The 14,426-nt window shown below is 46.4% G+C and overlaps 1 protein-coding gene across 1 annotated transcript in view; it reads right to left on the bottom strand.

Moving 5' to 3' along the window:
- Positions 1-2,918: 2,918 nt before the first annotated feature.
- LOC310799289 (sortilin-like) overlaps positions 2,919-14,426 on the bottom strand; it is a 32,639-nt gene continuing 21,131 nt past the window's right edge. Inside the window, exons 14-20 of the mRNA XM_083661880.1 lie at positions 8,821-9,005; positions 8,168-8,357; positions 7,228-7,344; positions 6,967-7,075; positions 6,340-6,452; positions 4,792-4,918; positions 2,919-4,701 (exon numbers count right to left, since the gene is read on the bottom strand). Coding sequence (XP_083518006.1) covers positions 4,687-4,701; positions 4,792-4,918; positions 6,340-6,452; positions 6,967-7,075; positions 7,228-7,344; positions 8,168-8,357; positions 8,821-9,005 — 856 coding nt within the window. The 3' untranslated portion in view covers positions 2,919-4,686. The remainder of the gene's footprint in view (positions 4,702-4,791; positions 4,919-6,339; positions 6,453-6,966; positions 7,076-7,227; positions 7,345-8,167; positions 8,358-8,820; positions 9,006-14,426) is intronic.

A 14,426-nucleotide genomic window follows, 5' to 3' on the forward strand; every position in this document is an offset into this window, starting at 1 on the left:
GCATTAACTCTTGTATTATTGTATTGTATCATGCACCATAAGAGACTGCCTCTGGTGCAGCTGGATGCTCTTTCCCCTCACACCCAGACGCAGTTTGGGTCGGACAGGAAACAGACAGCGACAACCTTTTATACTCTGTGTGATAAATAAAAACCAACAAAGATATTTTCTCGTCCTTGGACATTTCTTTTATTCAGTTCAGTGGAGAGTTCTATTTTTCCGTGACAGAGTAGTACACCCTATAGTTTAAGTTAAGGGAGTAGTACACCCTATAGTTTAAGTTAAGGGAGGAGTACACCCTATAGTTTAAGTTAAGGGAGTAGTACACCCTATAGTTTAAGTTAAGGGAGGAGTACACCCTATAGTTTGAGTTAAGGGAGGAGTACACCCTATAGTTTGAGTTAAGGGAGGAGTACACCCTATAGTTTAAGTTAAGGGAGGAGTACACCCTATAGTTTCAGTTAAGGGAGGAGTACACCCTATAGTTTCAGTTAAGGGAGTACACCCTATAGTTTAAGTTAAGGGAGTAGTACACCCTATAGTACACCTATAGTACCCTATAGTACACCCACACGAACACCACAATACATGCATGCGGCCACAACACACTCATGCTGACGGTGGCCGGTGAAAAGTGTCCTCTGCATTTAACCCATCCAGGCATGTCCTTTCCTCCGGGGGGCAGGCCAGGAGCAGTGGTCGCTTTCTCCTACAGCGCCCGGGGACCAACTTCGGATGTTGTCGTCACTGGTCGGATGACGATGACGATCTGATCTTCTGCATGTTTTTAGTGGGGGGGTTATATACGGAGGAGCCCCCTGGGGGAGCACGGGGAGAACATGCAAACTCCACACAGATAGAAAGGCCCTTACGACGAGATACCCCACCTGGGCAGTAGGCACTGAAGATATGGGGGGGGAACACAACCACAGCGCTCACAGTGTCCCAGGCGAGAATCGAACTCAGGACCTTCTGACTGTGAGGCGACAGCTCTACCACTGAGCCACCGTGCCCCCTAAATAAAGGGGGAAATGAAATTTATTTCATTCAATACAAGCATTGTTATGAAATGTCTGTTATGAAATAGGCTGGGGCCAAAAGCTTTGCATCCAGTAAAAAGTGGACACGGCGGTTGCAGATATGGTGGATACGGAAACGGTCTGTGCTCCAAAAAACAATTCTGCTCTGAGAACGGGGGTGTCATAGTAAATCAATGTAATGTGAGTTATCTAGCTATGTAGCTAATCTGAGAACAGGGGTGTCAGCTTAGATCGGGCCCAAAAGACAAGCCCGACCCGAGCCCGTTCTGTCTGAGCCCGGCACGTTTCTTAGTAAGTTGGCTGTGTATCTAAACTATAATCCCGTTGTCTGATCAGTCTTATGAATAAACACACAAGGTTTTAAGCTTACAATGTTATAACATTCTGATTATCACACCAAAAATGACCCCAATTATATAAATATCTGACCACGAGCCCAGACCCGAGGAATAGCAGGGAAGTTTCGGCCCGGCCCATGGGCCGGGTTCGGGCAGAGAATCTAACCTCTGTCATAGTAAATAAATATAATGTGAGTTGTCTAGCTGTAGCTAATCTGAAAACAGGGCTGTCATAGTAAATAAATGTGAGTTATGTAGTTAATCCACAAAACTAAAATCAACTAAAGCCAAATAACAGGACAGAAGATAGCACTAACACAAACCAGAAACAAATTGCCAGATACAATCCGCCAGATGACAAACTGACCAGTAACAGATCCCAGGCTCTCTCCTTTGAGAGCGGCTTGTGACGCGAGGTCAGTTATGAAAGAGTTATAAATTTAGATATATTTATCGACAGCATTTCAGCAAGTAAACTCTCTCAAATGGAACGTCCATATTGACTACCTGTGTGGTAAACTGGGCCAGAGGCTCCACTTTCTTAGAAGGCTCAGACTGTACGGTGTCAGCATCAAGATCATGGAGACCTCTTATAATGCCGTGCTGGAAAGCCTCATTAGATATGGCATGGCAGCATGGTACGGTACACTTTCCGTACAGCTCAAAACTTGAGACTTGAAGAAACTGTAAATACAGCGATGAAAGTGATTGGCAAGAGAGACTTTGCACCTCTCCAAACAATCTTTGAGAAAAAGGTCATCAGCCTAGCACTCAAAATCCTGAATGACCCCTCATAGATGTAAGAGCAATCGCTTCAAGCTCTCTTTCCTACCCACTTCTGTGTTATGGCTGAACAAACAGCCGGTACTGCCCCTTCCCCTAGGTGGTTGTTCCCCACAAGAAGAGCGGGTAAGGACTCAGTCGTAGGAGGCTGCTCACTGCTGCTGTAACCTCTTTTAAAAATCAGGTCATAGGCAGGCTGGTTTCTTTTTACTTTTTTATATTTTATTATTTTATTTTATTCTCTCTTTTTTTTTTTTTTATTCTTACTCTTGTTTTTATATTGAGTTACTGGTTTTATTTAGTTGAGTACCCCACTGCTCTTGAGGAGGGGTCTGTACCTCCTAAAATTGTATTTATTTTATCTTCTTATTCTTTTACATCATCATATGGGAAGAAATTGCAATGAGGGTTGTGCAATAAACCCATGATGACTTGTGCAATATGCTTACGAGCAAGAGCAAGTGTCTTTATTTTTATACTACACCGCTTGCACAACTTCCCAGTGGAAGTTTAGTGTGCATGTTAGTCAGGGACTACACTGTATGTTTTGGTGTGTTTTTTTTTTCTGTCTGTTGTATGTATCGTGTCAAAACCTCTATGTACTTGCGATATGTGGCTGTTGTATGGCACTATATGCCCAAGACCATTTTCCCCTCGGGGACAATAAAGTTCATCTCATCTCATCTCAAATCAAGACAAACAAAATGGAATGAATGGCCAAAACAGTTTACAACAGTTACATGTATGAAGAGGCAAAACACTTTTTCACAGATCTGTGGATACAGTACAGTGCAAAAATCAATCATTGAATCCTGTAAATAGCTGTTGGCTTTCTTCTTACTGACAGTCATGACACTACAGAAGCACCAAGCATAGCCCTGACAAACATGAATTTGCTTGTATATCAGACAAAGTCCATCCGACAGTCCTTGAGAAGACGCCTCTATATTAGACCAGCTTATTTCAATAGCTTATTCACTGGGGGAAACAAGTAATAGCCGTTATGTCCTGCATGTGTCAAAGTTACAATTGTTACATTGCAGATAATAGCAGACAGAAACGATAGCCAGCCAACATCTCATATAAACAGCTAATATAACACAGAGACGTGTCTACGGGGGGGGGGAAAGCTCTGACTCAAGGAATATACCGTAATGAAATGTCTGTTCCACCACACACACATTATACTGACAATCAAGTCTTGTTATTCTGGATATTTCACAACATTTGTCATATTATTATGAAGTACAAAACACCAGACAGTTCAAGTAAAGAGTTGGGATCATCATCTTCACACTCATATTTTTTTTTCTGGGCTAAGGTTTAGTTTGCTTGTTAAAAGTTTCAACGCAACTTAATAAAAGTAAACGATAAAAGTGCTTTGGCAATAATTCAAGTCTCTCATTTCCACCACACATACAGGGGAGTAGAAGCCGTTAATCGTACATTAAGCTGCACTGCTTGAAACAAAATTTGTTTTCGTTTTATACATCTTCACAATAGGATTGTATCTTGCAATCTTAACTTGACAGCTTTTAATATACTATAAAAACTAGTTTACGAACATAAACTATCTCATCGACAGCAGACCTGAACATTGTGCTAAACTATTCATGAATCTTTTCTGCGTTCTATTGCTTGAATTGTAGACGTCCGATGTAGAGTCTTGTATGGTGCTTCTGCAGTGCGTCACGACGCAGATATGAAGCCATCTCCTCTCCGCTCAGCATGAAAGGAAACACGCAGAGGACGACAGAGCACCTATTCAGACTCCATGGTCTCTATAGAGCTCAACGCTCACGTGACTTTCCGTGTCGTTTCCTGCCCCGGAAGAGAGTTCCCCCATTCATTTTATCCACAGACATTTTGAAAAATCCATATATAACCAGTTTTAAGGCTGGAACCAAGTCAACCCGTGACCTACTGAATCATAACTGATCATAAAACATTTCAGTTGGAGCAAAAACAAAAAATAACAAACAGGAAATCATTTTCCCCCCGTTTTAATTTTTGATCGAACTGAAATGTTTTATGGTCACTTATGATTCAGTAGGTCACGGGTTGGCTTGGTTCCAGCCTTAACACTCGTTATATAAAGATTTTTCTAAATATCTATGGAGAAAATGAATGGGGAAGTCACTTCCGGGGCAAGAAACGTCAGGGAAAGTCACGTGACCGTTGAGCTCTATAGAACTCTTTGTGACAGAAACGACAAAAGCTCTCCAGGGACGCCAGCGGCTTTCTTCTGCTTTCCAACCCTCCTTCAACCACCAGCTCCCCTTCTGTGGGAGCCGCAACGCAAACGGGGAAGCATGCGAGAGTCGTCCGCTGCTGTTGAGTCCTCCGGCCACCAGGGGGCGCAGCGAGTTGTGAAGGACACGGAGAAGCAGATGTTAGCCAGCGTGCGGGAGGAGTTAGGGGGGCGCCCCGGGCGTCGAGGAAGACTGCGGCTTACATAGGCTGCTTTACATTTAGTCCTGAAGAGCCTTAGGGGGAAAAAGCCCTTAAGTCTCCAACTCTCCATCTTAGTCTAAGAGGTCCTGAGAGGGGACACAAACCATACAAAATAGTTGATGTATTAATCACACAGCTCTACTACAAGTATGACATGTGACCTGTGTGTCAGATACCTGATCTGAGTCATCATGGTACTGTGCTTTTCCTGCCTCCATGTAGTGTGTGTCGAGATCATCCACTCCCTCTATTCCGTTTGCCTCCACGTGCTCCCTCATCACAGAGTAGCGGTGCACAAGGAACCTGAGGAAGAAATCACCGCATTTAGAAATCTTTATCGGTCACAAACGCCACACGCTAGGGGGTGGAACGGTTCACAAACGCAACGGTTCGGGTTCGATGCAACACAGCGGTGTATTGGGTCGGTATGTTTTCCTTACAGCAACAAAAGTAGAAGAAAGTAACAGTAGAGAAATGTCCTTTTTTTTTTTACCTATTTATTTTTTATTATTTTCAGTCTAGTTTAGATTTGTATTTAAATTTTCATATTCTTTTTTTAGAAGCTTTCATCTTTTTCGCCTCCGTTTTAGTTGACCATGATATCCTTGTACTGTTGAAGACCTGCACTGTTCAGCAGTGAAAGATCCGTTGGGTTTGCAATGTGTATTGAACCTGAGCGCTTCAATACGAATACGCGTATTGCTGCAGCCCTACCACACACGTGTTATGCGGCACAACACACACAACATGCTACATACACACAACATGCTACATACACACAACATGCTACATACACACAACATGCTACATGGTGCTGTGAAATCTGTCTTCCGCCTTTTGTCTCCCATCCTGGCTCGCCCCTCCTCCAAGGGGCGGGGCCATGGGCAGCTTTTCCTCGGAACGCCCCGCGGACCAACTTCTTTGTAGCCACCGATTTCTTCTGGCATGTTTTTATTATGGGTTCATATTGATATTAAATGGAGGGAACCCCAGGTGAGCACAGGGAGAACATGCAAACCTCACACACCTTTTATGTGATAGCTCACCTAGGCATAGGCATCGAATGCATGGGGAGACATACCCCCAGTGCCAACAGCGACTCAGGCGGGAATCAAACCGAGGACTTTATTACTTGCTCACTGTGTACCAGTGCCAGAGGAGCAAATTATGTGCAGTGTGTTTGTGTGTATTTGTGTGTGTGTATTTGTCAGGGCCGGTTCCAGAACAAGATGACTAGGGGTGCATCCTAGATAGGAAGGGGTGCAGATGCCCGGCCAAAGACGTAGCGTGACGAAAAATTTGGCGTTATTTTACTAAAAATAATGCATTTGACCATCATTTCAAGTAGAATGATACCACCCAAGCAAGAATATTTCAAGTGTTTCAAGTGCTTTACTGAAATATTTGGACCATATAATGATAATACAATTATCTCAACCTTAAAATGTTACATATAGGTGCCAAAAAGCCATAAATTCACATCAAAGAACAAAGAAAAACAACTATAATTCAAGTTTAAACAGTAAGTGTGCAGCTGCAGCATTTATTAAAAAAAAAAAACAAAAAAAAAAAACATTTTTACTTTTCAACTGAGCATGCAGACAATTAAAATAAGGGTGCAATGCATGCTTTTGCACCCCCGTAGAACCGGGCCTGGTATTTGTGTGTGTGTGTGTGTGTGTGTGTGTGTGTGTGTGCGTGCAGATGAAGCATGGGTAACTGACCTTCCTCCACAGACGTACTTCTTCACCAGCCAAACGCCAGCAACAGCACTCATCAGTAGGACCGCTATGACAGCCATCACTATGACAGCAGTGTGTGGCGAACTGCTTTCAGTCTGTTAGTGAGAGACAGGAGGAGGAAGAGAGAGGGATGAGAAACATGAGCGGTGCTTTTTCCCCACAGCGGGTTTTTGAAATGGAGAAAATGGGGGTGTGATCATTGACTGTAAATATAGGGTGTGATTGACCTTCTTGTGTCTGAGGACGATGCTGGGGACAAACTAGAAGACGTTAAAGTCCTTTTGAAAAAGGCTTTTGGACAGCCTGCTCCTCACCTCACTATAAAACTCAGCTCTTGGAGTGAATCAGTGATCCTACACTCCACAGGACTTGTTCAGAACCCTACAGATCTCGGGTTGTGAATATCACACATGTTCGGGACAGCCCAGATCAGTGTGCAAGTTAATCTCCTCACATAATCTTTGCCAACCATTCGGGATAACAAAAAAAAATCTGGTGTAAATTTGACAGATTATCCTCTAGTATGCAGCTATCTTAGCGCATGCAGACAGTCAGACACACTAGAAGACTTTTTCTCCGTCTGTTGCTCAGGGTGAGAGCAGAACTGACCAGAGATTTTGGATAGAGGGCGCTGCTGGTGCAAATCTTCCTCAGGTCAATCTCCTTCCTGTCTGGCTGGAAGCCGCCCTCACACTGGTCTCCTGGGATCTTCCGGTAGCTTCAGACACACAGGAGAGACAACGCTAGATGAAAAGGTGCAGGGGAGAGGATGGACAGAGTGAGAGAGAGAGAGAGAGAGAGAGAGAGGGAGAGAGAGAGAGAGAGAGAGAGAGAGAGAGAGAGAGAGAGAGAGAGACGGAGGCTCCTCACCCACTGGTCTGTAGCTGCTCCGTGGTGCCATTTAAACAGAACTCCAGAGGACGGCCCTTCAGCTCCTCCTGCTCCACACACTCCCAGCTGTTCTCTGGCCGGTAGAAGCCAAAGTCGCTGTAGGAGAAAACTGCATCAACTCTATGAGAGCTTATTGAATCTGACCTTTTGCAAAGAGGGATGAGATGAGCTATAGAGACACTGCATGAAATAGGCCACGCCCATCACGGGGGAAAGCGCTCCATTCACTCCCATAGACCAGCATAATTTTCCTTGAATTAAACATAGCTAAAAGCTGTTGTGTGGTGGGCTGTGCAGACAACAAATGTAAAAAAAAATCGCCAATTAACGTTTTTTTTGTACAAGGAAGCCATTGAGAATTGGCGAGAAGAAAAATGTGGATCTAGCTGTCAAGGAACCGTTCAACTTCCGTATATATGATCTTTGTGTGCAACACACGACCCCATGCACGGACATAGGAGAACGCCAGGATTGGCCGGGGGGGGGGGGGGGGTTGTTTTCCCCCGTTTTGGGCGTGGTTTTTGAATGATGACGGGTTCCGCAGTGTCTCTATTAGCGGGAAAAGACAGGCCCTGCGTGCGTGCGTGTGTGCGTGCGTGCGTGTGTGTAAAACACACACCTGTAAAACAGGTGCAAGCAGAACACTGATGAGGGTTTCCAACTTCCGATCCATTTAGGTGTTCCAGTGCTGGAGGGGGCCCTAATCAATGTCTTGCTTGCACCTGTTTTACTTCCTGCCTTTTAGACACAAAATGGGTGAACTGGGTGGGAAGTGAAATACGCTAATTAACACAGAAATCTGGGCCGACCCGAGGGACCCAGCAGCTTTGGGGTAGCCGCTACTATCTGCTATCAAGACATTTCACTCACCTACCCCAGAGTCAGAATGGGGAGATGGAAGGAAGGAAGGAGGACGTACCAGTGATAATCACGCGGGGTGCAGGGACAGGGAGACAGCTGCTTGGTGACAGCGTAGTCCCTCCCGTTCCAGCACACAGAGTCCTTCCTCAGGCGGAGGTAGCGCTCCTTGAAGCCCAGCACACAGCCGTCGTTCGCCTCACTGGGGTCTGCAGAGTGGGCCAGCCACTGCACATAGTCCCCTTCACCGCCTGCACGCACACACACACACACACACACACACACACACACGCACGCGCGCGTGCACACACACAGACACACACACACACACACACACACACACACAACACAGATCTTCCATAGTTAAAAACCTGTCATTTGACACCAGAATCATCAAAATCGCCCTGGACAGTGAAATTCGATGGTCAAAATGGCAGCCATCTTTTAAAATGGCAGCCATTTTTTATTTATTTATGTGGAATAAATCTGGCTTCTCTGTGGTCATAAATGGTTTGATAGCAAGATCATTCACACAAAGGTACCCCCAAAAATAGTATTTCTGGGTTGGAAATGGCAGCCATCTTGGAGTTTTTCCCCTTCTTTTTTTGCGTGGCTAATAGGTTTGATCAAGAGAACAATGCGTATGAGTATTTGTGCCAATTCTGCTCCTTCTTTCTTCTATTTTGACATGAAAAGTGCATTTTGAAGACTCACAGTCTCGGCTGAGGAGCTTCCTGAAGTCGATGGTGGTCACCAGCCACTTGCTGAAGTCGTTCCTGTAGCCCCACAGGCTGACGTTCATGGAGCGAGAGCCAGGCTCACTGTCCATCCCGCTGAAGTGCAGCGGGTCGTCGGTGAAGTTATACACACGCCAACACTGGCCCTCGTCTGTCGAAAACCTGCGAGCATTAAAACCATGAATGAATGAATGAATGAATGAGATTTTTATTTTTGAACATGAGATCAAACAATCAAGCATTTTCCACATGGTTTCACATGTTGTACTGAGAAAATAAATTACAGGTTTCTGCATGTTCAAAAAAGGAGAAGGAAGAAGCTAATGCTTGTGGTTTCCTACCCCTTTTATACATCTTAATTTTTTGACACGGTTACTGTTTGTTTATCAAAAGTACAGTCATTTCTCCAAATAATAAACTCTTAGTTTATCGGAAGAAATAGTTCTGGAAATAAAGAACAAAATATTCTAGAAATAAAGTACAAGAAAATACTGGGAAAAAAGAAGCAAAATATATGTCTGGATATATGAAACAGACAAGCAAAACGATTCAGTGCAACCTCTTATATTTTATAGTTCTCTAGGGTAAACATTTTAAACTGCTTTTTTGAATTGAGCGATGTGTAAACTTTCTTTGATCACTTCAGGTAAGTTGTTCCACAGCCTCACCCCGTTGACGGATATGCACATGCACACACAGAGAGTGCAGCCTGGCAGTGGAGTCAGGCGGTCACAGAGAGTGCAGCCTGCGGTGTGGTGTGGCGCGCACCTTGGATTGCAAGAGATTCCCTCTCCTTCTTAAATTATAACCACTTTCTCTTTCTTTGAACGATTTTTGTATATTGTTAGGGAGTAATTTGTTTTTAGCTTTGTAAATGATTAGTGTGGTCTTGAAATCAACTAAATCCATACATTTTAATGTTTGTAAATTTAAAAATAAATCATTTGTATGCTCATAATCGCCAAAATTGTTAACTATTCTTATTGCCTTTTTTTTCATGGTGCATATTGTCTTTAGGGTGGTTTTGTAGGTATTGCCCCACACCTCAGCACAATAGGACAAATAGGGAAGAGAAAGTGAGCAATAGAGTGTGTACATTGTTTTCTGGTTCAGTATGTGATGACTTTGCATAATATACCAACGGTCTTTGCCAGTTTAGAACAGATGTGTTTGACTTGCGGTTTCCAGTTGAGACTGTGGTCAATTATTACTCCCAAGAAGTAGTTTTCATAAACTCTATCTAACTTGGTGTTATCACACAGTACTTCAATGGCTAAATGTTCTGGAATCTTGCGTTTCCCAAAAAACATAAATTTGGTTTTCTTTATGTTGAGAGATAACTTATTTGAATCAAACCACAGTTTCAACTTGGTTAGCTCATCAGAGACAATCTTCAACAACTACTATATCAATGAACTTAGATTGATAAGAAGCCAAAGCTAATAGGTTGTTCCATTGCAACATCAGCGCACAGCAAATCCGGCCATTTTGGCCTGAAGGAGACTACTGCTGCACGGCCCCCTCATGTGCTATTCACGACTTGGTATGTGGAATCTTTCTGAATAAAGCTTGGAAGCTCACGACTTGTGACGTGTCTTGTGACGTTTTCACAAAATGGCGGACTTCATGGACGTTGATGGAAAGTAAATATATTGACATTTTAGCTGTATAGAGCTTTTCATCGTCATTTTATAATATGTCTGAGGAACATGTTGATATTCTCAACAGTCTCATCTTGTTTCCTCTGTCATTCTGCCTTTGCATTTCCTGCATTAACGTAGTTAGCCACTCGCTAGCTAGTGGTAGCTACATTGTTAGCCTCACCTCGGTGGCTTCTAGTCAACTGCGCATGTTCACGACGTGACCACTTGAATGCCAAGCGTGTCGTGTACACGACTTCCGGTCTCGTATTCACAGTAAACATGAGGCGACTTGAAGGCAGCATACATCTGATTGGCTGTCACGGTTCTTTGCTGTTGTCCCATTGGCGCAAGGAGGCGCTTTTTTTCTTTTTCTGCTTTTTTTCTGGTCAAAATGTCGGCAGCGCTGTTGTCAAAAAAGCAACAGAGCTTCGTCTCTAGCCTGTAATACTCTTTGACTATATGAAATCATAGTTCATGTGCACGTGCACGTTCAGTGATATTTCTTCTGTGTAGTTATATGATTCTCAACATGGATTGAATACGAGTTCACGACTCCTTTTAGTTTACACTTGGTGAGGTAATAAGAAAGCTCTGGTCACAGGCAGTTGGAAAGTGTGACTTGTCGTAGAATTTCAAAGCAGACATATAAAAGCAGCAACAATAAAACAAATAGCAGCATTCATCATCAGAATTTTCAAACAGAAGAAATAAAATGATTATTTGAGAATGATTCAGATGAGAGAAAGACAATTAGTTCCACAAAGTAACACAGTGGAACAGCTATTGCACTGGCAGTCCACTAGCTGTCGCTCAAGCTGTGGCAGACATTGTGCAGCCAAAGAGATGCATAATTTTGAGACTTTTGCCAGAAGACGTTGTAGATTTGTCAGTGAGGCCTCAGGGAAAGATGATGCTCCAATGTCGTTGTATTTCTCAGTGGAAAGAGGAAGTGCAGCTCTGCCCCCTGCTGCTTGGAAGGAGAGTGAGCACATTCTGTCCTGCCTCAGCAGCCAGGACCGCCTGTGACCGCCTGACTCCACTGTCAGGCTGCACTCTCTGTGACCGCCTGACTCCACTGTCAGGCTGCACTCTCTGTGTGACCGCCTGACTCCACTGTCAGGCTGAACTCTCTCTGTGACCGCCTGACTCCACTGTCAGGCTGCACTCTCTGTGACCGCCTGACTCCACTGTCAGGCTGCACTCTCTGTGTGACCGCCTGACTCCACTGTCAGGCTGCACTCTCTGTGTGACCGCCTGACTCCACTGCCAGGCTGCACTCTCTGTGACCGCCTGACTCCACTGCCAGGCTGCACTCTCTGTGACCGCCTGACTCCACTGTCAGGCTGCACTCTGTGTGACCGCCTGACTCCACTGCCAGGCTGCACTCTCTGCGACCGCCTGACTCCACTGTCAGGCTGCACTCTCTGTGTGACCGCCTGACTCCACTGCCAGGCTGCACTCTCTGTGACCGCCTGACTCCACTGCCAGGCTGCACTCTCTGTGACCGCCTGACTCCACTGTCAGGCTGCACTCTCTGTGACCTCCTGACTCCACTGTCAGGCTGCACTCTCTGTGACCGCCTGACTCCACTGTCAGGCTGCACTCTCTGTGACCGCCTGACTCCACTGTCAGGCTGCACTCTCTGTGTGACCGCCTGACTCCACTGTCAGGCTGCACTCTCTGTGTGACCGCCTGACTCCACTGTCAGGCTGCACTCTCTGTGACCGCCTGACTCCACTGTCAGGCTGCACTCTCTGTGACCGCCTGACTCCACTGTCAGGCTGCACTCTCTGTGACCGCCTGACTCCACTGTCAGGCTGCACTCTCTGTGTGACCGCCTGACTCCACTGTCAGGCTGCACTCTCTGTGACCGCCTGACTCCACTGTCAGGCTGCACTCTCTGTGACCGCCTGACTCCACTGTCAGGCTGCACTCTATGTGACCGCCTGACTCCACTGTCAGGCTGCACTCTCTGTGACCGCCTGACTCCACTGTCAGGCTGCACTCTCTCTGTGACCGCCTGACTCCACTGTCAGGCTGCACTCTCTGTGTGACCGCCTGACTCCACTGTCAGGCTGCACTCTCTGTGACCGCCTGACTCCACTGTCAGGCTGCACTCTCTGTGTGACCGCCTGACTCCACTGTCAGGCTGCACTCTCTGTGACCGCCTGACTCCACTGTCAGGCTGCACTCTCTGTGTGACCGCCTGACTCCACTGTCAGGCTGCACTCTCTGTGACCGCCTGACTCCACTGTCAGGCTGCACTCTCTGTGTGACCGCCTGACTCCACTGCCAGGCTGCACTCTCTCTGTGACCGCCTGACTCCACTGCCAGGCTGCACTCTCTCTGTGAACGCCTGACTCCACTGTCAGGCTGCACTCTCTGTGACCGCCTGACTCCACTGTCAGGCTGAACTCTCTGTGTGACCGCCTGACTCCACTGTCAGGCTGCACTCTCTGTGACCGCCTGACTCCACTGCCAGGCTGCACTCTCTGTGTGACCGCCTGACTCCACTGCCAGGCTGCACTCTCTGTGTGACCGCCTGACTCCACTGTCAGGCTGCACTCTCTCTGTGACTGCCTGACTCCACTGTCAGGCTGAACTCTCTATGTGACCGCCTGACTCCACTGTCAGGCTGAACTCTCTCTGTGACCGCCTGACTCCACTGTCAGGCTGCACTCTCTCTGTGACTGCCTGACTCCACTGTCAGGCTGCACTCTCTCTGTGACTGCCTGACTCCACTGTCAGGCTGCACTCTCTGTGACCGCCTGATTCCACTGTCAGGCTGCACTCTCTGTGACCGCCTGACTCCACTGTCAGGCTGCACTCTCTGTGACCGCCTGACTCCACTGTCAGGCTGCACTCTCTGGGTTTCTACATAGCTTTGTTTTCCTCCGTTTTGGCTCAGTAGTGACCAAACGGAACAAAAAGGCTTTTAGTTCATTTCCTTTTTGGTTTGAATGTAAATAAAACAGCTCTCTCTCTTTTGAACGTTAATTAGAAGAGGGATTTGGCCAAGCTTTGATGTGCCTCCATTGCTTGGACTTTCCTTTTTCCATTATTACAAAAACGTGTTTCTTTCACCGAGGAGGGATTCAGTTCAGCGTTTGTCACGACTGCGGCCTCTGTGGTTAGTCTGAGGCCCCTCCCCCCCATGGCCCGCCCCCTTTCCTCACTTGATCTGGTTGACAGGTGAGTTGGTCTGAGGCCCCTCCCTCCCATGGCCCGCCCCCTTTCCTCACTTGATCTGGTTGACAGTAGTGTCCTCTAGTAAGAGAGTGGCGTCAGCGGAGGACCAAAATGCAAGACTCATTAGCCAATGAACAGCCAGGAATGGGTCTCGCGCTACTTTTGCATGCTAAAATAAAGCCGATAATGTACAATTTGATTCATTTCAAGGGATGAAAAACCCTTTCAAAGTACAACACTGTCTATTTTGATGCAACACGACAGTGCTGCTTTTTTTACTGAAGAGTTCCACTTTCTACTTCCTGGAAAAAAACTGGTCCATTGGAGTGAATGGAGATGTCGGAACTCTCTGGTTGACAGGTGAGTTGGTCTGAGGCCCCTCCCTCCCATGGCCCGCCCCCTTTCCTCACTTGATCTGATTGGCAGGTGAGTTGGTTTGAGGCCCCTCCCTCCCATGGCCCGCTCCCTTTCCTCACTTGATTTGGTTGACAGGTGAGTTGGTCTGAGGCCCCTCCCTCCCATTGCGTGCTCCCTTTCCTCACTTGATCTGGTTGACAGGTGAGTTGGTTTGAGGCCCCTCCCTCCCATGGCCCGCCCCCTTTCCTCACTTGATCTGGTTGACAGGTGAGTTGGTCTGAGGCCCCTCCCTCCCATGGCCCGCCCCCTTTCCTCACTTGATTTGGTTGACAGGTGAGTTGGTCTGAGGCCCCTCCCTCCCATGGCCCGCCCCCTTTCCTCACTTGATCTGGTT

Source organism: Poromitra crassiceps, assembly GCF_964638095.1.
Source record: "Poromitra crassiceps genome assembly, chromosome: 27".
NCBI lineage: Eukaryota > Metazoa > Chordata > Actinopteri > Beryciformes > Melamphaidae > Poromitra > Poromitra crassiceps.